Source organism: Myotis daubentonii, chromosome 11 (genome assembly GCF_963259705.1).
Source record: "Myotis daubentonii chromosome 11, mMyoDau2.1, whole genome shotgun sequence".
NCBI lineage: Eukaryota > Metazoa > Chordata > Mammalia > Chiroptera > Vespertilionidae > Myotis > Myotis daubentonii.
The window spans coordinates 62,720,292-62,743,930 of record NC_081850.1 but is presented as its reverse complement, the minus strand read 5'-3'; the positions used below and the strand labels follow the sequence as shown (position 1 = coordinate 62,743,930).

Below are 23,639 nucleotides of genomic sequence, written 5' to 3'. Positions count from 1 at the left end.
CACTTGTGTTTAAAGAGTTACTGTGTTTGAATGTATTTTTTTTTTAAATTTTTTTTATTGATTTTGGAGAGAGAGAACGGGAGAGGGAGAGAGAGAGAGAAACACACTTCAATATATGAGGAATCATCAATCAGTTGCCTCCCATACACACCCCAACTGGGGTCTGAACCCACAACCTGGGCCTGTATCCTGACTGGGAATCGAACCAGTGACCTTTAGGTGCCCAGGACGACACTCAGCAAACCGAACCACACCAGCCAGGGCTGTTTGAATGTATTTTCAAATGCTGCAAGGCAGGGGGCAAAAACCAGGTCCTTTCTGAGAATAGACTCATGGGGTTCTGGGGAGGGTGGAGAATGTCAGCCTGCAAAGGTTAGCGGAGACATCGCCAGGATTGCTGATGTCTGCTCGAGTCGGAGTGAGGAGGAATGGCCTGCGGGGGTGGTGGCCAAGGCAGAATTTCCCACCTGGGAGGCAGCTCCCCCAGGAGTTGGCCCAGACCAGGCTCAGGCTCCCTTCTCTTTGAATAGAAGCTTAGAAGGAAAGGGGAGTTTAGAGATGAGGTTGGTCCTGGGAAGCCCTTAGAGCAGGTGGCCAGTGGCTCCTTCCATGTGATAAATCCTAAACCGAGAATGGCTGGAATGAGGCCATGACAGCTCAGACACAAACAGCATGCCCCCTGGACACTGGGCAGCTCCTTGGTTGAGACCCAGAAAGCCTTGGTGAGAGACCAGTGTTTCTCTCGGCATGGCAAGCAAAGCCAAGGTTTAGGTAAATGGTCATTGATAACAGCCTTTTAAACGATTTAAATGTCTGCGTAATTTGTTTCATGAGAGGTTATTATACGTGCCAGCCAGTATTCTCTTAGTGAAACATTCCAGGTACTGGAACCTGCTTGGTTTGTGCAGCCAAGTAGCCGGTACCTAAATTGCACGTTTTGTCCTTTGATGGAAGTGCCTGCCTCTATCCTACGGCCTGGATTTGGAAAAGCTGATTTTGTTCCCAAAAGGAAGGCAAAACTTAGTGTGTTCTTCGACACACGAGTCACGATAAGTTGGAATTGACACTGGAACTCTGGGAAATAAGGTTCACTTTCAGATATGTGTAAGGTACTGATACTCTGATACGGGTGACGTGCAATAAAATATTTACCTTCCAGTGGGCGGACGGAATATCAGGCGACTCACGGGGCCCGGTTACGAAGAACCAGCACCTTCGAGAGGAAGCCCAGTAAACGCTACCCATCCCGGAGACATTCGACATTCAAAGGTTGCGTGCTCTCCACTCTGCCTTGGGATTTGACGTTATGCTTTATCTGGTTAATCCCCGAGGAGCTTGGGGAGGCAGATTTTTTAAAAATCCTCTCTAATTTCTCCTCAGAGGACCATTTTAAAAAATATGTTTTAAGCCCCAGTCTATTTGGCTCAGTGGACAGAGCCTCGGCCTGCAGACCGAAGGGTCCCAGGTTCGATTCCAGTCAAGGGCACTTGCCTGGGTTGCGGGCTCGGTCCAGTGTGCAGGAGGCAGCCCATCAGTGATTCCTTCTCATCATTGATGTTTCTATCTCTCTCTCTTCCTTTCTCTTCCTCTCTGAAATCAATAAAAATATATTTTAAACAAATGTTTTTGATTTTTAGAGAGAGAGATAGAAACACAAATAAGAGAGGGGAAACATCCATCGGCTGCCTTCTGCACACCCCTACTGGGGATCGAGCCTGAAACCCAGGCCTGCGCCCTGACTGGGAATCACACCGGGGACCACTTGGTGCATGCATTGATGCTCAACCACTGAGCCACACCGGCTGGCCAGTGAAGCAGATTTTGAAGGCACTTCCTATTGTTCTGCTTTGTCATGCTAAAGCTTTTTTTTTTTTTAAATTATAGTGACATATAATATTGTATTAGTATTTTAGCTGTTGTCACCTTACACCTCTCTGTCTGGGTCTTGGTGTGGCTGCCCCAGAGGGGAGGGCCCATCCTAATGCTTGGCCCCTGCGATGGCCGAGAGCTCCCTCACGCTCCAGGTTCTGTGTTTCTTCTCCACCTCTGTCCTGGTCTCCATCCTCTTTGTCCTCCTTTATTTTACTGACAGCTTCTCCGGCCAGAGTTCTGGCATCTTTGGGAAGCTTTGAATGGTTCTCCACGCTGCATTTTTTTTTTGGAACAAAGTAGAGTCTAGATAAGCCGTGCCTCTTGGCGTGGCCCCTTCCACAGACGCACAGCCTGCCCCTGTCACAGTGGCTGCCCTGCGCCCCATAGGTTCATGCTTGTATTTTAGGCATGAACACCTTACACCTCTCTGTCTGGGTCAAGGCTGGGAGCTCTTTGAGAGCCAGGGCTGTGTCCAGTCCCTCTGCAGCCCAGAGCCCCTGGCCCTGGGCACGCACGCGGAGGGCAGGGCTCCGGGGAAAGGACACGTACTTTTCCTCCTGAAAGGTGAAGCAGCCGCGTGGAGACTCTGCCTCCTGACACTGAGGCTGCTCTTAGATCACAGACGTCTCCCCCCCCCCCCCCCCCCCCCGCACCTTGTCATCGCGCGGTAAAAGTGAGAAAGCTCTCTAAAATGTCGTGCTCTCTGTTTTTGTTTTAAAGCAAGCAACCCGGTGATAGCTGCTCAGCTCTGGTAAGTGCCCTGGGGTGCAGCTGTTTTCGCTCGTATATTTACTTTCAATATTGACTTTTTCCTTGGTACAATTAAATCGCCGAGTGCGTCTGCTGATTTTTTTTTCCTTGTCTGCTGCCTGGCTGTACCATCCCCCTGGCTCTCCATGAGTACACAGGAGAAGGTTTCAAGACAGTTGTTGTTTTAGAAAACACAGCTGCCTTGTTTGAGTAGCTCTGTGCTTTGTTTGCCCGAACAGTGGGTGACAAAGGTGAAAGGAATGCGCCCAGCACAGGGTGCTCATGGCATTGCAGGCAGCGGTGGGAAGGGAAGGCCGTGCTCATGAGCAAAAACTGCAAGAGCAGATGCAGGATTCGCTCTGTGACGGGCAGGTTTCATCGTCATACAGGGTAGAAGACCTTTATTAAGCACTTTATTGAAATTCCTGTAGGAAAAAGAACTTGTCAGAAGAATGAAACTCCAGCACAGGAGCCAGCCAACTTTTTCTGTAGCCAGATAGGAAATACTTTAAATATATTTTTATTGATTTCAAAGAGGAAGGGAGAGGGAGAGGGGGAGAGAGAGAGAGAGAGAAACGTCAGTGATGAGAGAGAATCATTGATTGGCTGCCTCCTGCACGCCACCTACTGAGAATTGAGCCCGCCACCTGGGCATGTGCCCTTGACCAGAATTGAACCTGGGACCTTTCAGTCTGAAGGCCGGCACTCTATCTACTGAGCTAAACTGACTAGGGCCAGATAGGAAATACTTTAGACTTCGCAGGCTGGGCTGTTGCTTTTACAAGGTACTCTGTCGCTGGAGCACCAGAGCCACCAGAGCCATATGTAAATGAAGGAACAGGTCTGTGAGCCAATCAAACGTGACCACAATCACAGGTAGGCCAGGTTTACAGCCACTTCCCCATCACAGGTATTCTGGATCTTTCCTGTTCATTGGCATCACCTGGTCAGCTTTGAGGAGTCCCTGTCAGCCAGGCCACACCTCAGGCTAAGGGACAATCTGAGGGTGGGGCCCAGGCACCTGTGGTTTTGAAAGCCCCCAGGTGATTCTAGTGAGCAGCCAGGTAAGCACCCTCGTCCTATCTTGAATGTGCCTCCTTTTCTCCCCCTGAAACAACTGTGTTCTTAAGGGAGTTTTGACTTATTGGTGGACAGGCTGGTAGAAAATCACAGAATGTAGTTGTTTCAACTCTTGCATCCAAGCTCCAAGGACTGACCAGTAGCCCAGTTTAGTTAGCCCAGTGGTTCTCAACCTTCTGGCCCTTTAAATACAGTTCCTCATGTTGTGACCCAACCATAAAATTATTTTCGTTGCTACTTCATAACTGTCATGTTGCTACTGTGATGAATCGTCATGTAAATATCTGATATGCCAGATGGTCTTAGGCGACCCCTGTGAAAGGGTCTTTCTACCGCCAAAGGGGTCGCGACCCCCAGATTGAGAACCGCTGATAGCCTTTCAGCCGTCGGAGGTACAGGCCTCAGGCTGCCAGGGAGCATGGTCTTTGAGATCACAGTTGGGCTGTGCCATGCACTCTGGACAGTTGGCAGCGCACGAGGTGGAGCCAGTAGCCGAAGTCCTTGTTGGTGGGGAGGTCCCTGCCCGGGGATCAGGAGCCTGGCCCCAGCGTGGCTCTCACCCAGCTCTGGGGCCTTGGCCTCCCCCTTTCTGGGCCTCCTTTCTCACTTGAAAACAAGGAGGCTGGACTGGATCAATGTTCTTTTCAAGGTTTTTTAGGCCCCAGAAGAAACATGCCGTAGAGAACAGAGGGGTGTGGAGAACATAGAGAACTGGGGACAAAGCAGAGTGGGGAGGGAGGGGGCCAGCGCCTGCTGCTCGTCCGCCCCTCCCCCCAGTACCCCAAGGCTCTAGATTCCCACGGTTCTGGAGAGCACAGCTGGCCCCTTGCATATCACACAGCTGGAAACTCAGCCTCGAGTCTTTGATTTCAAACTACCTGCCGGGCATTCTGCTGGGGCCAAGGGTCCAGCGCTGTGTCTAGGTTCACTTCTCAGCACCTGAGGAAGGGGGTCCAGGGTCCTGTGAACTGCTGGTCATCAGGCCCTGCTCCCCACCCTCTCCCCGGGCGGGAGGAGGTGGCACGGTTCTGCATGGGTTAGCTGAGCCTCCAGGCTTTGCCCTGTTTCTGGCATCCCTGCGGCAGGTCGTATATGCTAACAGTATTGGCTCCCTTCCCTGCCCTTCAGCATGTCTCGCTTTTAATTCTCAGGGGTTTGTGCGTTACAGTGTTTCTTTCCTTTGCTGTTTAGGGAGGTGATTGTTTTGTGTGTTGGCTTTTCCCTAATAAAATTACATTTGCCACTTAGCGTCTAGTGATTACATATATTGGGAACCAAAACAAACTAAAAAAAAAACACAAAAAAACTCCCCAAAAATAAATAAAAGAAACCCCAAGTAAAGATACCCTTTAGGAACAAATGAGCTAATAACCACTGTTCGCAGCTGTTTGATTGTTCTCGGCAGCCTGTGGAGCCAGGGTGAGGAGGATTGCTGTGGGAGCCAGGGATGAAATTGCGCTCTGGGCTGCAGAGGTGATATGGGCAAATAGCACCTTGCAGAACACTTAACCTTCCTGCTGCAATCCGGCCGGAGGTGAACCTGGCCCGGAGCCTGGCTCCGTGCCCTGGCCCCCTCAGAGAACTGGAACACAGCGCCATTTAGACCCCAGCAAGGCTCGTAACAATGACACGCTTCCCTCTCATTGTTGGAGAAGCAGTAAGCCTTGATTTCAAGCACAGCGCCCTGGCAACACAGCCCGGTGGTGGTGTTGCATGAGGGATGCCAAGCCTGCATACTAAATAACACGTTATGTTTTACACCGACCGTCCACCCTTTTTTAAGAGTAGTTATACCTAAGAGTCCCATCAAAATAGGATTATGCACAAGGACCCCAAACCTTCTTGGCTTAGTGCAGTGGTCGGCAAACTGCGGCCCCTTGAGTGTGGCTCTTCCACAAAATACCACACTCAAGTGGCCAAAGAGCCGCATGTGGCTCACGAGCCACAGTTTGCCGACCACTGGCTTAGTGGAAACAATACAGACTTTAGGATCGAGCGGATGTCCATTCCAGTCCTGGCTCTGCCAGTGAGTGATTCGCTGGCTGACCTTGGGGTTTCCTAACCTCTCTGTTAGGCAATCATTCCTTTATCTATAAAATGAGGTGGCGGCATTCATTGACCTCCTCGCCTTGCTGCGTGGATTAAATAACAACAGATGTGACGTTCCCAGGACAGAGCCTTACATGGAATGAACATTCCAAGGAGGTGGCCAGCTCACGGCTTCGTTGTTGTTGGCCATGGGGCCCAGAGAGGCAGGTGCTCGGAAGGTGCTGGTGGCTTTCCCTTCAGCTTGAACGTCAGGGGCTGCTGGAGCCCCGCCCCACCCAGCAGTGCCGGGGCAGGGCTAGAGTGGGAGCCTAAATGACTGGGTTTGCCTCATTGGAATGACCTTCATTTTGCCACCAAAACTTGACATCACAACCAGGATCCTGGAATAGTAGCCATTTGCTTCTACTTGTGAGCTCTATTGTGACGAATGAAAAGTTGCTGTTTGGTTTTTCCAGTTATGAGCTCATTTAAGCAGCTAATCAAAAAGAAATAGTATCTATGAAAGTTCCTAACAGAGTAGATAGGGCTTAGGATTGCTTTATGATGGTTAAATACAGGCATACCTCGTTTTATTGCGCTTCACTGATGTTGCAGGTTTGGTTGTGTGTGTGTGTGTGTCTTGTTTGTACACATTGAAGGCAAGGCCCTCTACCAGCAAGAAGGTTATGACTCACTTTATTGTGAGACTTGCTTTGTTGAGCTGGTCTGGAACCGAACCTGCAATATCTCAGAGGTGTGCCTGTAAATCAATAATGATGCTGCTTTACAACCTATTACATTGTAATTTTTCTTTTCTTTCCTTTAGCTCTAAAACAAATCCTGAAGTCCATAATTACCAGGTAAGATACTGCCTTTAAAGGTTTTTATGTTATGCTTCTTAAAGCTTTTAAACTTTCCACACTGAGCAGTTGTTTATAGACAGATTTTTAAAGAAATAATAACAATATGGCTTTTTGAGAAAACGGAGAGAGGAGCATCTCCTTCCCCACCCCCTACCCCCACTCCCTCCTCCCCACCTGCTTCCTCTTGATCATCTGAGCTGCCTGTTTCTCTTCACCGTGTCAGCTGGCAAGCAGCAGGGACAGATGTTGACAGTCTGGGGGGTCAGACAGACTCTGAGTGGCACTCAAGTGAGGCCACTTCATGTCCAAGTGTGTCCTAGGCCCAGGGGACGTGAGCCCCTTGAGGTGTGCCTCCAGGAAAGGATGTCTGGCCACACGTTTGAGAAATGTTGCGTCCTTCATGACCTTTTAGATCTTACAGTGTCCACTGGGGTGTCCAGCATACTGAGAAATCCTGCAAGAAAGACATGTTGTTTTTTTCAATCCAGTGTTTCCCAAGATCATTTGATTATTGGACACCCCCCCAATAAAAACACTAGCTTCTCTCCTCACCCCCCACTGCCCACCCCCTTTTCTCTGGTGGTGTGCCAAATAACATCGATGCAGCAATGGCCTATGGAACCTCCTTGGTAAGTCACTGGGCTGGGCTGTTCTGCAGCAGGGGCACAGAGCCGGTGCCATGGCTGGCGGTCTGCTCTTTCCCAGGGTGGCCAACAGGGCCACACCCCGTGCCTGCCCACCCATCTCTCCCCGTGGGTAACTCTCACTGGCCGTTCAGTCTTTTGCAACCTGGCGGTGACTTCCTTTCCTACATTTCTTTCTCACCGCTACTCATCACAACATATGCTCAGTTCTCAGAGAATTACATCATTGTTGCCCCCTAATTTCTTCCCGCCATGCCTTGGACCATACTCGTCTGCCTGGAATTCCTTTGCCTCCTGTCTGGAGAGAGCCTGCCTCAGAAGCCATCTCCTTCCCAGAGCCACTCTGGCCCTCTTCACTGGAGGTCACCAGCACCAGTGGTTCCCAGCCCTGCCCCACCGTCTGGCAAGCTTCAAATCAATGACCGGGGCTGGGGCCTTCCCCTGCGGGGACTGAATCGGGGGTCTGGGTATGAGAGAGAGCCAGAGCTCCAGAGGTGGTTGTCACGAGCGGCCAGCTGGGGAACCCTGGTGGGTGAGGTGCTCTCGCTTCCTCCATTGTCATTTGTTTGCCTACAAGAGGCAGCATCCACGTCTGATGACCTCCCAACTTGGGATCAGCTTTCTTGTCCTGGGCGTTGTGGATGTCTAAGGGGCACGACGTGCCCAGGTGTCTGTGCCCTGTCACCAATCTGGTTTTGCGTGTCACAGGAACGAAGCGACTTTATCATGAGTCCGCATTGGAGCCTCGTTCTAACTAGTCTCATTTTTGATCTTCTGTTCCTAGATACTAATTCCTCAGGTGGGGGTGGGTCCCCAGGTACATTATCTTTACGAGGGCTCTACATTATGCTCCAGAAGAAATCTGTAGTATTGTCTTCCGTACCTGAAGTCATCTTCCCACTGTGCAGAGCCTGCCCGTGGCTTCCAGTTTAGGGAATGACACCTGGAAGGGACTTTGCACCTGCCAGGGTACGGGCTCGGTTTCCTGATCTCCTGGCCTTCTTTAGGTTCTTGAATCTTCTTATTCAGATTGGTTTTTGTTTGTTTTTGAGGGGTTTTCGGGTGTGAGTGGCTGGAATGTTGTGGGGGAAGGGAAGAGTTGTTGGGGATTACTGTGTGAGTGACAGGAAAAAGTAAATGAAGCAAAGCCGTCCTAGTTCAGCGCCGCCCCGGCCGTCTTACCCCCAAGCCTCGTGGGTGAGCGCGCCCTGCATGCTCTGCTCACAGTGCACGGCGAGGCGCTTGTTTGTTGCAGTCAGATCTACAGAATCTGTTTCCTACGCATTGTTGTTCTCAACATTTTTGGCAACCACTGGACCTCTGTGCCTCGCTGCTCTCAGAGGTTCTGCGTTGCGCTGTCAAGGATCGGGAGTCAATGGACCGGGAAGAGAACATCCTGGGAAGTGGCCCGATAAGCATCTGAGTGCTGAGAAAGGGCTTCAGGAGGATGGGATGGGATTGCAGCGTGTCTTATTCTGAGCTCAGCAAGGCTAGCCAACTGCAGAGGATGGATTGCTGTGTTCCCGCGGAGGACGCTCCTGGCATTTGGGGAGGGACGGTTCTTCCTTGTTTGGGACTGTCCCTAGAGCTACAGGATGTTTAGTTTCCCTCTTCTCTGCCCAATCGTTAAAGGTAACCCCCCTGTGGTTTTGACAAGCAAAAATGCACATAGATATTTCCAGTTGTCCCCAGGGAACGTAACTGCCCCGATTGAAAACCTGGGTTAACATGAAAAAAATACTCCTGGGCAGCTTGTGAGTAAGTTGCCAGGGGACACCAAGGAACGGTCTGGCGTATCCTTCTTCTGGGTCCTTGTGGATACGGTACCCACCCCATCTCCCAGGAATCTGATGGGGTTGTGTTTGAAGAGAGGGAATAGGAGGGCCGTTTCTAATCTGGTACTCTTTTTCTTGAAGACCCCATTGGTGGAGCCTCACTTGGAGCCAGAACAGTTAGGCTTTGGGCAGATCTTCTGAACTCTCTGGGGTTCTGTATCCCCTCAGAGGGCAACGTGAAGAGAGTGCATCAGGGAGACTCTAAAGCCCTGGTCAGCGCTCACATTCTGCTGCGGAGGGGTTTCCTCCAGATCCATTCTCCTGCAGCGCTTCCTATCGGGGGCTGCCGACTTAGCTTGCTGACAGGCGTCTTGGAAAGAGAGAGGCCTCTGGAATACAGAACAGGCAGCAGGGAGGGCATCTGGGGTCTGGGAAAACAGAATTGCTGAGAATTTTCCATAACAGAGAGTAGCCTTCTGCTTATTAACCAGAGCAGCAGGGGAGGGAGACGAAGGGGAGGAAATAATTAAAAGAGTGATGGTGGCAAGACTGGAGTGGCTTAAATGTCAGGCGGGCCTAATTTGCCAGGTAGAAAGTTTAGCCTTGAGAAGCACCCTGGCTTCTGGCTACGTCTGGGACCGCTGCCCTCTGCAGGCCAGACGTGGATGGGCACCCGCCACCCAGCCAGCCCGCCCCAGCCAGTCTCTTCCCTGGGTCATTTTGTGGGTCATCAGCCTGGATCTATGTGCCCATCTTCAAGTGGACCAATTTCTCCCCTCCGTTTTGTCACGATAATAAGTGCTCTGGATGATTTGGGGGGTATTTGGGGTCATGCTTTAGAAAATGGTTTTTACTGTTCCAACAAGGGAGAAGGCGTGTTCCCACAGCCTATGGTACCCCTTCCCGTGCAGCCGTAGATGTTACCCACGGTTGCCGGCATTTCCAGCAGTGACAGAAATGGTTTCTGAACATTGCCGACCAGCCTCCCTGTCTTTCTGGCATCTTCCGTCTGTTCCCTTGTTCCCTCGGGAGAGGTGATTGTGGCCTGTCCTGGGCACTCTCGGGGGGACCCTTTCAAGGCCGATGCCTTCCCCTTTCTTCCTGGGCAGCTTCCCAGCCCCAGCCTTTGTCCAGGGGAAATGTGATCGTCCTGGGAAACATCCCCCCCACCCCCCAGGCTCCCCGCCAGCGTTCGGTTATACCCTTTCCATTCACAGCCCCTTAGGTGGATGCCAGTAAAAGAGAAAGTGAATGAAGACCATTGAAATCAGAAGGTCATCGAGTAATCACATTTGGTGTTTTCTTTCTAGCCTCAGTATCATCCCAATATTCACCCCAGCCAGCCACGGTGGCACCCTCACTCTCCAAACGTCAGGTAAGTGCCTGAGCTCACAGAGCCGCCCCTACACAAGTTCTTTTCTCTGAAAAGTTCAGCTTCTACTGAGTCATGAGTTAAAGTTCTGCATCAGCAGTCGCCGTGAAGAGTGGCCTTGTCACGGCCGAGATAAATCCTGAGCAAAGCAGAGGCAGCCAGCGAGACTCTGGATTTGCTCAAGTTATGCTTTATGACACCAAAATGCAAAATGAATTGGGCCAGGATTTTTGTTTTGTTTTTTTAAGTCATTCTAACCTCAGAAATTTTGAGTTTGGTTTTGTGTTAGAAATGTTACTTAAAATGTCTAAGTAGCATTTCCCTGTCCTGAGAATTCATTTATAAAAATATGACTAAAGCGTGAAGATTTTTGTTTTGGATTTTTTGGACAGAGGTTTTTTGGTGTGTTTTTTTTCAGGGGTGGAGTGAGGGCTTCCTTTTTTGTGGCAACGGATCTTTTTTTCTAAACCCAGGGGTCAGTGACCTTTTTTCCATAAAGGGCAAGGTAGTCGGTACTTTCAGCTTTGTGGTCTCTGTCACAGCTGCCCAGCTCTGCCATCGTAGCCGGAAAGCAGCTACAGCCAGTGTGGAAGTGCATGGGTGTGGCTGTGCGCCAATAAAACTTACTTACGGTAATAAGCGGCGAGTGGGCTGTGCCTGCTCCCCTCGGCCCTAACCCACCACGACCCTTCCCAACTACACCGGCACCTGCCTTGTGTTTGTAGTCAGGCTCGAGAGCGTTTTCATGCCAGCTTTGTCAAGGCAAACGTTCCTTTTAAGACCAGCTTTCATGGGTGTTTCTGTTTAAGAAGCTCTCTGAGAAACATGGCTGGTGTGTTCCGTGTGCACGGTTATTTCTTGGCGAGGCAGCCTTGCTCTGCGAGAAAGCGCCGAGGACGGAGTGATGGGACCAAGTCTGGTCAGAGCAGGGCAGGCGGGGGCACCTGGTTCTTGACAGTTCTGACCACGCTTGGGGGGGACCCTGTGGGACAACAGTGCGGTTTTAGCATAAACACGCGATACTTGTGTAACTTCCAAAGCAAGTCAGACTGGTGGAGTAATGATTCTCGACGTTTCTGGATTGCAAAGGCAGTTTATTTTGCAGACGTGAGAAACAGAAGAGGTTTATAGAAACGCTATTTTTAATAGCCTTGTTTTGACAGAATTTTACGCTCCTTGCTGCCGAGTGTATCATATTAGTTTCCTTTGGAGGCATGACCCCGCCCAGCCTTCCACAGGGTCATTCTGAGGAAGGCTGGTACCAAGCTCCTCTCCGTGGCCCGCCTGCCTGGGAGCGTGTGAATGCAGATTCACGGGCCCCCGCACCTGCTGTATCAGAATCTCCGATGGGGCCCAGCATTTTGTGTTTTATCAGGCCCTACAGAGAGTTAGAGAGGCGCTGTCTGAGATACATACCCCAGGAAAAGAGCGCTCATTGTTCCAACACTTTTGGCAAATGCTGCATTAGACATTCACAGGGCACATGCACATAACAGCCTGAGACGTCCCCTAGCAAAGGCACCTTTTCCACCTTGACCTGGCTTCCCCCAGACCGACCTTGTGGGGATGATGGCCCAGCCATAGACAGAGCTTTTCTCCCCTTGGAAGCGGGTAGATGACCTGCAGCAGAAAATCCATCCATTCCCGCTTGTAAGCCGTTCCCGTTCCTGTCGTTCGTGGTTTACCCCGCCCAGTCCCTGTGTGCTCATGTTGTCTCACTCTTTTCTGAGTTTCCTTCCATCCCCCCACTAACCATTCACTCTGCAAACGAAACAGGCCATCCTTTGAGGATGACAGGCCGCGTTGGAAAGCGCCGGCCAGTGCAGACGACAGCCATCTCGATTATGTCCACAACCAGAACCAGAAGAACTTAGGAGGCGTGCAGAGTGTGGTGTGTCGCGATAAACTCATGACTGCGCTTTGAGGGACCGGCCATCTCACTTCCATGCTCCATCCCCGTTGCATTCCATCCCATGAAAGGTGTCTGGGCGTCGCGTGGCTGCGTTTGTAAAGGTGTCTGAGGGATAGTGCTGAAAGGTGTTTTCCGTGCCCGTGTAAATATTGGAAAGTAATCCCCATAGCTAGTCCCAACGTACTGTGGACTGCATTCTCAATAAAATGAAGGTAGGTAAAGGCTCAGGAATCACGTTGATGTTCTGATTTTAAAATTGGAGTAAAAGTCTATGTGTATTGTATTGCTATGTACCTGATATTTCTTTGTTATTTAATGAGTGGGACCAAATAAAACCAGGGAAACGTGGGAAGATAGCTCTGCAGAGAGTACCAGTGATATGGTGGGGATGGAGATGGCTGGGGTCCAGCCTCTGCCATTGTGTGGTCTTAGACAAGCCATTGCCCCTTCCAGGCCTCATGTTCCTCATCAGAAAAGACTGGGTTGGACTAATCGATCGTCAAGGTCCTTTCCAACTCTGAAATTCCGTGATCCATTGAAATATAATATTTCTAGGCTGAGGCTATAACATGCAAACGATCTCATAGGAAAATGGCAACATCCCCTTCTCTAACGGAGGCCACCCCATCCAGAAGCTAAATGAAGTGTACGGACTGGTTAGATGTTATATCATGCAGGGAGACTCTGAATTTCAGGTCCGAGGACAGTTTAGCCACTTGGAGTTTTAGAGATTTGACTAATCATAAGCTGCATAGCATCCATTTTGGTAGGATTTGCTGCTCGAGAACAAGAATAATTTTTTAACGTCTTAATGATTGGTGCTGCTAACTTGCATGATTGCAGAAGACATGATTATGGATAGACGCTGTCGGAATTTGTAGAACTTGAGGGTTGGGTTTTTACCCCAGACATCACTCTTTTATGACGCTACATGCCATCTCAGACACATATGGCGTAAGATTTTAACGACGTTGTGCCAAAGCATTCTGTAGATGAGGATAGGAGGGGTGTTGCACAGTCTTTTGCTAGAACCAGAAAATTAATTTGTTGTCTTTTAGGGTAGAACTAGTACCAGTATATTTATTTTCCCCCATTTCAAGCCACGAGTCAAACATCATTTCTCTTCATAGGTAGGCCTGAGATGTTTTTCCTTAGAATGTTTGTGAAATCAGTTCCCGTGCCATTTTTATATATGTCATTGTAAATTCGGCCCATTTCAAGCCTTTAACAGCATGTCTTGACATCCCTTGAGAATTTTATTGCTGAAATCTGAAAATTTTCTTCGGTTACCACAAAACCCTCTCCAGAAGGAGGGAATCGGCTGACGCACCCTGCACAGTGGGGTCTGTGTCGTAGAAACTCCCCCCCAAGACATTTGTTTACAAGTATATTCCCGATGCTCCATATGTCCTGATGCTCCGTGTCTGTGCTGCGTCCAAATAAATGTGTTCTGAAGCTTTTAATCTTATTGATACGTTTTTACAAATGTGTTTCCCAAGAATAAAGATTATTCTTGCTCGTTGTGACTCCATCTTCATTTTGTGCTGGCAGAAGGAACATTTGTGGGGCACGTAGGGGATGTGACCGTGCACTCTCGGGGGTCTGACGGCAAGCGTTCCGTCAGGTGGCACAGAGCAGCCCGTGCTACTGCCCTTGGGGGAGTGGCTCTCGCAGGCAGTGGCGGAGCCATGTCCTCATCGGGAGCAGCTCTGGGGAAGGAGCCTGGCCCTGGTCCCAGGTGGCAGTGGGTGTGTCCTATCGCAGTCCTGTCGTGAGCGCGGGCGTGTGTCTGGGACACACAGGACAAGCTGCTGTTCCTGGGAAGTGACTTCCAGCCCTGTGTCTGCGGCCCCCTGGAGACTGTGTACTCTGTCTAATGCATCTAATAAATACCTTGTGCTTAAAGCAACGTGCGTGGGCTCAGTTGTCTGTAACCGAGAAAGTCTAACCCGTTTGCATGCTTCCGGCCTCCTCATGGTTAAGTCCCGTGGACACTGTTTGTTCCTCGGCTGCGTGGACCTCTGTCTGCCACACTGGGTGGTGGAGGTGACTCATCAGCTTCTGGGAGCTCTGTGCCCTTGGCTTCTGTGGTGTCTGAGTCTCCGGCCCTGGGACTTTTTCTTCGGTCTTTGTATCTCCTGTCATCCTCTGAACTATTGCTCTTTCCCAGGAGTCCCTCCTCTGCCCACTGCTCTCCTCACTGTCATGTCTCCCTGGGTCTTCTCATCCCATCGTGACTTTATGGTGCTGCCGACACTGACACCATTCTCTCTCCCTCAGACTAGACTGACATTTCAACTCGTATATTCCAAGTACACCGCAAACTCCACGTGCCAAAAATTAACATTTCCCCTCTCTCATTACCAAAAGGGGAAAAAAAGTTTACCCCAGTTCTCTCTTTTTTACCCACGGTAAAAGCTTATATATCATTGGCATCTCCTCTTCCTGTCGCCACGCGTATCCAGGCAGCCCTCTCCTTGGTATTTTGTTCAGCCGCCCTCTCTCTTTGCCGCTGACCTTGATCTTTCCTCTGGCTGCGAGGTGCTCTTCCTGATCTCCCTGACTCTGATCTCTCCTGACAAGCGCGTTCTCCTCACAGCCCCCAGAGAGAGCTTTCTGAAACACCATCTGATGGTGTCATTTCGTTGCTTGACATCTGCCAGGGTTCTCCATCCCCCATGGGACGAAGCCCAAGGCCTTCTCTGTGGAATCCCCCTGCTCTGGCTAGCATCGTTCCCATTCCTCACCCTCCTGTTTAAGCTCCTGCAGCTCCACACTGCGTGCAGTTCCTGACATTCACCGTACCCTGCTGTCACTCCCATCTGTGCCGTTGCACACACTTCCTTCTGCCGAGAATGCTGTCACTCCCCTCCCCTTTGCCCAACTCCTGCTCATACTCACGTTTCCACTCAGCCTCGGTCTCCCAGGGATCCTGACTGCCCCCTGCTCTGCAAACTGGGTTAGTGCCTGTGCTCCATCCCACTGTCCCCACCCTCATATATATCAGTGGCGCACTTTGTATTGACACCGCCTCTGAGTCTCATCCTGGGGCCTGTACACAGCTCTTAATTAAGTCTGACTTTGTGCCACCTCCACCCTTGTTCCCCAGTGCCTGATGGGTAACAGGTGCTCCATGAATGTCTGTTCAGCAAATTAATGTTTCCACATTCACTCTAAAGGAAACATCGAACCGGCGAGCAGACAGTTCATATGTAATCTCTGAGCTGGTCCAAAGGTATCTGAGCAACTGTACGCAGTGTGGGGCATCACATTTTGAGTAGGGCATTGACCACCACACATGTTCTGGCTTCAGCCTCATCATCTGAACAGCATTCACTGTGTCTGTGGTGTTCTCCTTGGAGGCATTGATGTCATGTTGAGTGTCACTGCCTGGCAGAGAACAGTCCAGCTTCGGTATCCTGGAGTCCCAGGTAGAGTGACATTGACCTATGGTAACATACAGGCGCCAACAACCACACGTGTGCTTTGCACTCTACATACGTCACTTCACTTGATCCCCTGACCACTCTGAGGTCGGTGGTGTCCTTTTCACACACGGGAAGCTCAGGCTTAGAGTTTAACCAAGCAGCTTGCACATGGTCCCAGAGCCAGTAGGTGGTACGTCAGATTTCTGACTCCAAAGCCTGTGTCCGCCACATCTGCTCGGACCTCTCATCATCCTGCCACTTGGAACCTCGTCAACCCCCATCTCCATGAGGCTATAGATGAATTCACTACACAGAAGTCTAGTTACTAACTAGAAAGACACTCACCACCACCAGCGGTCTCATCCGTACCCCTTGTATGCCATTGGACTAGTAAACTTTGTCCATCACCTTTCCCAATGAGCTAATAACCCCGTTACTCCCCTCTTCCTGTATCCCCCACCCAGATGTCTAGGAACCCTTCACACCTCCCCAACTCTCCCAGCAACCTGGTAGCCCTGCCCATGCAGGCATTCATTCAGCAAGGGTCCCCTTTCACAGGAACAGAGGTTGAGCGTTTTCTTAATGAACTACCCATTTCAGATGATCCACTGCTTCCTCCTGGAGAGCTCACAAACTACTCATTTCTTCTGGAGTATCACCCATCACCAAAACCAAGCTCAGTATTCCACACCAGGGTTCGCTTTTTGCATTTTGGAAACTCAGGTACTTACTGGTCTTGCATCATCCATTATTTTTCTGAGATCCCTCAGAATATCTAACAGTGAACTGACAGTGTGGTCAAATGGATGTAATTCATATGGACTGGAAGTCTTGAAGTCATACCAGGTAATTAGCTTGGCCTTCTAAACTCTCTTGCCTGTTTCGTTTCTTGGTCTACCATTTCCGCTGAAAATGATTTTCATTAAAGTGAAGACGAAGGAATAAGGACATTGCAGGAGTCCTTCGTTTTTCTTGCCTGTTAATATCACGCCATCTTTCCAGGTCAATGAGTCCAGCCTCCTGGGTCCTGCTCTGAACACAGCTAATAGATCGTTTCTGTTGCCCTTGACTTTCCAGCTTTTAAAGGGCCCTTTAAGATCTGAGCTCATCAGAGAACTCCCTGAGCAGCTGTATTGATCCCTTTGGATCAATATTTCCCAAACTTAGCTCTGACTTAATTGCCCGAATCTTCCAAAATTAACCAGGTGAATACCTTAAATAGAGTTAGGATGATTTGGCTTCTGCCATTTTGGTACAGAAGGCAACAGACAGATGCCAAGACAAGGCACAAGGGGGCAGAGATAGAGAAAAAGCAAACTGCTGCTAACAGCAGGAGAGACCCTTTGTAGAGGAAAGGTGGCACATTTTAAGAATCCCCTCTGCTATCTCCAAGGTGAAACAAATCTGAAATCAGCATTCAGCTGAGCCTCAGCAAAAGAAGAAATCCTCAGTTATTCTGCAAATAGGTCCATTTCCCCCCAAATTGGGGAACCAACACATCGTTTGGACAGCTTACTGAAAATTGAGTGGTCAGGGTGAGACCTAAGAACCTCCATTGTAACAGTCATCCCAGGAGAGTCAGGTGGGCAGGGGCAGGGCCTCACTTTGGAAAAGCACAGTTTCCTATCTGGTTAGGTTTGCCCTTGTTTAATGGCTTGATTTTTAACTAAATAGAGGCCAACTTCTTTTTTTTTTTTTTTAAGTAGGCATGGTGTTTAAAAGTAAATGGATGGCTATCACAGTTCTCAGATGTTTGTGGTGGGTTGAAATGAGAGATGTGACACCGAGTCTCATCCCAGCAATGTAGTTGAATCCTGAGATGGCTTTGCGCTGCTGAGGCAAATTAGGTTGGCTTCCACCTCTCGCCATTTTCCTACAAAAGGCATGGAGGTTCCTGCTGCAGTCCCTCCTTTTCCTCTTCCCTTCACATGCTGCAACCATCTGGACTACATCAAGCTTTCTGCCCTGATTCCTGACCAAGTCTTCTATTTTCCTACCACATCACGCCTTTTGAAAAGAGACAAACTTACATTTGGATTATTGTTTTTAACAAGGTAGGAAAGTTCATATATATCATCTATCGGTTTTGAAATATAGGCCACATAGGACAATCAATATGCCATGAAAGCATACTTTTTCATTTAAATTATAATTTTTGTATAAAAGTTAAGATTCATCTGGGATTGTTCTGAACAAAATAAATATAATTTTTAAAAAGTAAATGGACATCTTCGTAAGCAACTGGACCTTTCTGCTCAGTATGGTTTTGCACACATTCAGGTTCACAGGGAAGCAGAAGAATGCGAGAATTCTAGTGGTTCTCTTATGGCTTTACTTTCATTATAACCTCCCTCCCCCAAGTCTACCTAACCGAGTCTATGTCACTGTTCTGCTCTCCTCCGGACGCAAGGGGCTAGGGACCTTCAAATGATGGAGAAGGTTGTGCATGGGCATACTCCAGTCTACCAACCCAGGCCAGGATTCAGGCCCATGTGGGGAAACAGGTGGAAGCTTGCAGAAGCAAAATGACAGGACATGGCAAGCTGATGAGGGGACGGTGGACTCCGGTGTGGAGGTCTGGTTTTGTTCTCTGACAAGTGAAGTATGGACCCTTGGGTATCTCACATGGTTTGAATCCCAGCTGTGCACTCACTTGGCCAGTTTCTTCTTCCCCTCATTTTCCTCATCTAAAAGGGAATTTAGCTCAGCTGGCTTGACTCAGTGGTTGAGCATCACCCTATGAACCCGGAAGTCACAGTTCAATTCCTGGTCAGAGCACATGCCCAGGTTATGGGCTAGATCCCCAGTGTGGGGTGTGGCAGGAGGCAGCCGATCAATGATTCTCATCATCCATGTTTCTATCTCTCTCTCCCTCTCCCTTCCTTTCTGAAATCAATAAAAATATGTTTAAAAATAAATCAATAAATGGGAATTTAACAATATCTATTTAGGAGAATTCAATGACATGTGTATGTGTGGTGCTTTGCACAATACTACCTGACAGCAATTTTTAGTGGGCTTTTTTTTATTTTTATTTTTTTAGATTTAAGGCCTTAGCAGTCCATGTGGTAAGAAATAGGACAAGGAGACTCAAAGTAGCTCAAGGAATGGTATCTCCCCTGGGTGGATAGGTTGCGATGTACAGTCTAATTTTAGCCATGGACGGGGTGCTTCGTTCCAAAGGAAAGTGATGGAAGAGGGTTAACACAATACATAAAAACATGTCTCTGAAACGCTAACAAGCTCAGAGCAGAAACACCACGGGGGTCTTTTGAGAGGGGATTAAAAGCAATGGAATTGGTATTTCTGTCGGAGAATTCCAGGCCGGGTGCGGACAGTGCTTTCCCACCTGCACAAGGCAGGGTCGGCGGGGGGCGGGCCCTGGTGAGACCACTAAGAATCCGTTCTGCGGGCACAATTGGGACTCAGACGTTTGGGGAATTGCAACGAAGCGTCTGCTCGGTTCCTGACCTGCCCCGACTTGGGGCTTCACCTTATACAAAACGGAGGAACCGGTTAGCTATTTGGAGACTAAATAGAAAGTACTAATGGGAACTGCTGTGCTTTTTAACTTTTTTTAGTAGGGAATACAGACAGTGGTAACAATTCAAGCAAAGACACCTGAAAGTTACTTTTCCTCTCCACCCTCTTGTTCCCTGGTTCCCTAGTTCTTCCCAGGGTCAGCCTTTCTTCTTGTCAATCAGAGCAATTCTGGGTAGAAAGCACATGTGTTTATTTAACCAATCAATATTGATGGGCATCTAGGCCTCCTCGAGTCTCTAAAATTATGATTTTGCTGCCGTCCTTGTACATTCTGTTTTATGCACTTGAACAAATCTATCTGTAGACTAAATTCCCTACAGGTAGAGACTTGGGTCAAAAGGTTTGTGCATATTTAACTTGGATATTGTCTAATGAAATTTCCCTCCGAAGACATCCTCCCTGATTATGCCGCCCCCACCCCAGCTATTTGACAGGGCTTCTGGGACCCCGCAGCAAGCAAGCTCCTAGCCTTAGCTGACTTTTTGAACCTTTGTTAATCTGCTGGGTAAAAACCACATTAATCACATTTCTCTACAAACAAGGTTGTACACCCCCTTCCTCTTCTTGAAGGCCATTGGTTGCTTGTTTTCTCTGAACTATCTAGATTCTAGAACCTTTATCCTTGAGTCCTGCTCTTTCATAAAGATCAGGCTGACGAAGTGGAATTAATGATGTCATCTTAGCCTTTTTTAACAGTGAAGAAAGGGAAGGCTAGGAAAAGTTGATATTTATGAAACATTTTTCTTTTTTATTTCAGAGAGGAAGGGAGAGGGAGAGAGACATAGAAACATTAATGATGAGCCCTAGCTGGTTTTGCTCAATAGATAATCAGCCTGCCAACTGAAAGATCCCAGGTTCAATTCCAACCAAGGGCACATGCCTGGGTTGCGGGCTTGATCCCCAGTAGGGAGCGTGCAGGAGGCAGCCAATCAATGATTTTCTCTCATCATTGAATTTTCTCTCTCTCCCTCTTTCTCTCTGAAATCAATAAAAAAAAATTTTTTTTTTAAAGAAAGATCAATGATGGGAGATAATCATTGATTGGCTGCCTCCTGCACGCTCCCTACTGGGGACCAAGCCTGCATCCTAGGCATGCGCCCTTGACTGGAATTGAATCCGGGACCCTTCAGTCTGCAGACCGGCGCTCTATCCACTGAGCCAAACCAGCTAGGGCTACCAGACATTTTTTGAAAGCAGCTGTCTGGAAGTTTAGGTAGCCATCAGTGGGATACCAGGCCGTGGAGATAGAATGTGGGCAGTATCAAAACAGCTAGGATGAAGGAATTGATTTCTAACATCCGTGATTCCTTTTTTTGGGGGGGCTTATTGAAAACTTTCCACTCAGACTTTTTAAACACCCACCTCAACATTGTGAATTTCCCTGGTGCATTTGACCAGGGAAGGACGAATTTACTTTTAGGTACAATTAAAATTCTAATGTTATCGGATATAAAAGCGCAGCCACATCCCAAGACTCAGCAGTGGCATTATTGGAGGAAAGGCTGCAGAAGTTAAAACACCAGAAGGGCTGTCGTCTCGACAATCCACTAAAAAGGGGGTTAGGATAATTAGAGGAACATCCCGTAGGCATGTTGTAAGGAACCCGCAGAAACCTACCTAATCATCCCCAACTGAATGGGAATGGCTTCAGCATCCATTTTCTGCAGCTGAGACCTCCGGAGCAAGAGGTGTTGCTGTGCCTACGGCCCCACCAGCACCATCCGGGGCCGCATAATGGACCTTGTACCTATATTAAAGGCAATTAAACAAGCCCTTAAAATACAGCTTCAGAGGCTTGCAGGATGGTTATAATGGAAGCTTCTGAAAAACCTACCAGAATTGGGAAGCAGAGAGGAAGCCTTTGAGGAGATTTTCAAGTATTCATGAAACCGAAATAGATTATCCCTCTGGCTCACCTCAAAAACACGAACCCAGCGGTTCAGCTCCCACTCCTGCTCATACTGGTATCTTGTGCCATTAGAATGTTTTAAAACCCGCCCTTCACAGAGCATGCAATGTATGCACTGAACCTGAGCATCTTTCTGGAATGAATACTTCCATTCATTTGGGTGAGTTAGGTAGTGTCTGCAGGGTGGAAGAATAACACTCATCTGGTGCCCGAGTCTACAATAGCTCTTTCAAAATGCAAGGGATGATAAAGGACTGGCTCTTGAAACATTATTTTACACACTAGCAGCTGCACTTGATGGAAATGATGACTTTTTCTCCCTGTACCTTGAGGGCTCCCGTATGATACTGTGTGGGGATGCATTTAATATGATACTGTGTAGGGATGTATTTAATATGATACTGTGTGGGGATGCATTTAATACGATACTGTGTGGGATGCATTTAAAGCAGTGGCTAGAGGCAAGTTAATGCTGCTAACTTGGGAGAAAATCTTCATTTAAGGCACAGAGTGGGCACTGGGATGCAAAAATAAGAACCCCTCCCCCAAATCTGCAATAAATCAAGAAGGGAAAGCACCGTTAGATTAATTGGAAGTGAATGGCATAAAGGAAAACAACTATATTTGTGTCCGTATTTTTTCAAGGCAGAAAAACAGCGAATAAAATCTTAGTCATAAGCCTCAGGGCAAAAATGAACTCATAAAATATTTATCCTTTGGACTCGGATGCTGAAATTCATCTGGGATGGTGAAAACCCTAGATCTCACCACGAACTTGGAGAGCCCGTCCCCGTGGCTTCCCGGTGCCTCACGCACAATCAGGAAGCGCCTGTGGCAGTGAGCAAGAATGAGATCAAGGTAAAATGGGTTTTCCAGCAGCAAGTGTTCAAGGCCTGCTATCTGTTGACGACCATTCATTGAAACCATGGGATACAGTTTCGCCCAAGGAAAATTCCGGACTCCAAGATGGAGGTGCACTTCCTGTCTGGCTCACTCAGGACACTCAGTGACCACGGAACCCTGAAGGCTCCCGTGGCTCCGTGAGATGTGACACGTTTTACTCTGCAGTTTTGCAAAGACGAGAATGTAACGGGAAGGCAACCTGGGGGATTGGAGAGCAAGGTGAAGCGTTTATGAGTAGACACTTGATAAATTAGCCAGGGAGAATAAAATTGAATGCACAAGGACATTCATTCAATAAATACGTACTCTGCATCTACACTGTGCCAGTACCGCAACCAGCCCAGCAATAGACGCTGAGAAGAGGCCGCCTCTGGCCCCAGGTAGCGATTCAGACATCACCTGTGTGAACACTAGACTTAGTGCCAAGTTCCGTGCTAGGAAAATGTCTTCAAAGAAGTACAAATGGGAAAAGTTCTCTTTTGCCAATTAGTAGTCTATAGAAAGACATCTAAAACCATGCCCTGAACGTGTCATCTTGACCTTTTCAGACAGGAGAAAAAGTGAGGTAGGGCATCTTTCCTCTCTAGTTGCTCTTTTAAAAAAAATAAATAATAGAACCACTAAGTTGCTGTAAGAAATCATTCCTAATTAATAGACCTAACGTGTAATGTGTCATATTCCTAAGATGCTTACACAATTTTCTTCGCAAACGCATTATGGAAAAAGTACGGCTTTCAAATACACTTTCTGCTTGCTGCCACTGAATTTAATAAGAGCTTGTAGCAATATGTTGGTCTAATGGTCCATTCTGTTTAGTCTCCACTAAATAAAAATTGAAATAAGTGACAGGTGTCCTGGAAACCATACCGAGCAAAGGCACCTTGCCCTTGCTCTCAGCAGGACAAGGCAGAGATCAAATTATTTCATTGAGCGTGTAGTTCCTGGCATATAAATGCTTATTAAATGTTTGTCCAAATATGCAGTGTCTGGGGCCCAGATCAGTGAAACGAGTCACCTCGGGTCACATAGCTAAGTGGCCGTAAAACCAAGCTAAGTGCCAACCAGCGCTGTTTTCACGTCATGATACTGCTGCTTCTGTCCACAGGCCGTACAGTGCTCTTAGCACTTGAGAGAGCACAGGGCTCTAGAGTCAGGTTCTTGGGTTCAAATCCCAGCTCTGCCATTTACTAGCTGTGTGGCTTTGGAAAGTTAACTAGTCTCTCTTCCTTTTTTTTTTTTTTCTTAAATTCTCACCTGAGGATATGTTTATTGATTTTTTTAGAGAGAGGAAGAGGAAAGAGAGAGAGAGAGACCAGGGATTGACCCTGCAACCTAGGTATGCACCCTGACTGGAGAATCGAACCTGCAACCTTTTGGTGCAGGGGATGACGCTCCAACCAACTGAGCCACCCAGCCAGGGATCTCCTTCCTTTCTGTTATCTGTAAAAGAAAACAATACCTGTCCCTTCTTCAAAATGATCGTTGGGAGGTTAAATGCATTAATAGATGGCACAGTCCTGGGGCACTTCAAAAAAACTGAGCGTTGGGTGTTTTTCTCTG

The 23,639-nt window shown here is 48.4% G+C and overlaps 1 protein-coding gene across 1 annotated transcript in view; it reads left to right on the top strand.

The window, feature by feature from the left end:
- Positions 1-23,639, top strand: part of EPB41L4B (erythrocyte membrane protein band 4.1 like 4B) — a 115,859-nt gene that overhangs the window by 54,796 nt on the left and 37,424 nt on the right. Inside the window, exons 12-15 of the mRNA XM_059656217.1 lie at positions 1,160-1,269; positions 2,593-2,623; positions 6,557-6,590; positions 10,323-10,387. Of these exons, the coding sequence (XP_059512200.1) occupies positions 1,160-1,269; positions 2,593-2,623; positions 6,557-6,590; positions 10,323-10,387 (240 nt within the window). The remainder of the gene's footprint in view (positions 1-1,159; positions 1,270-2,592; positions 2,624-6,556; positions 6,591-10,322; positions 10,388-23,639) is intronic.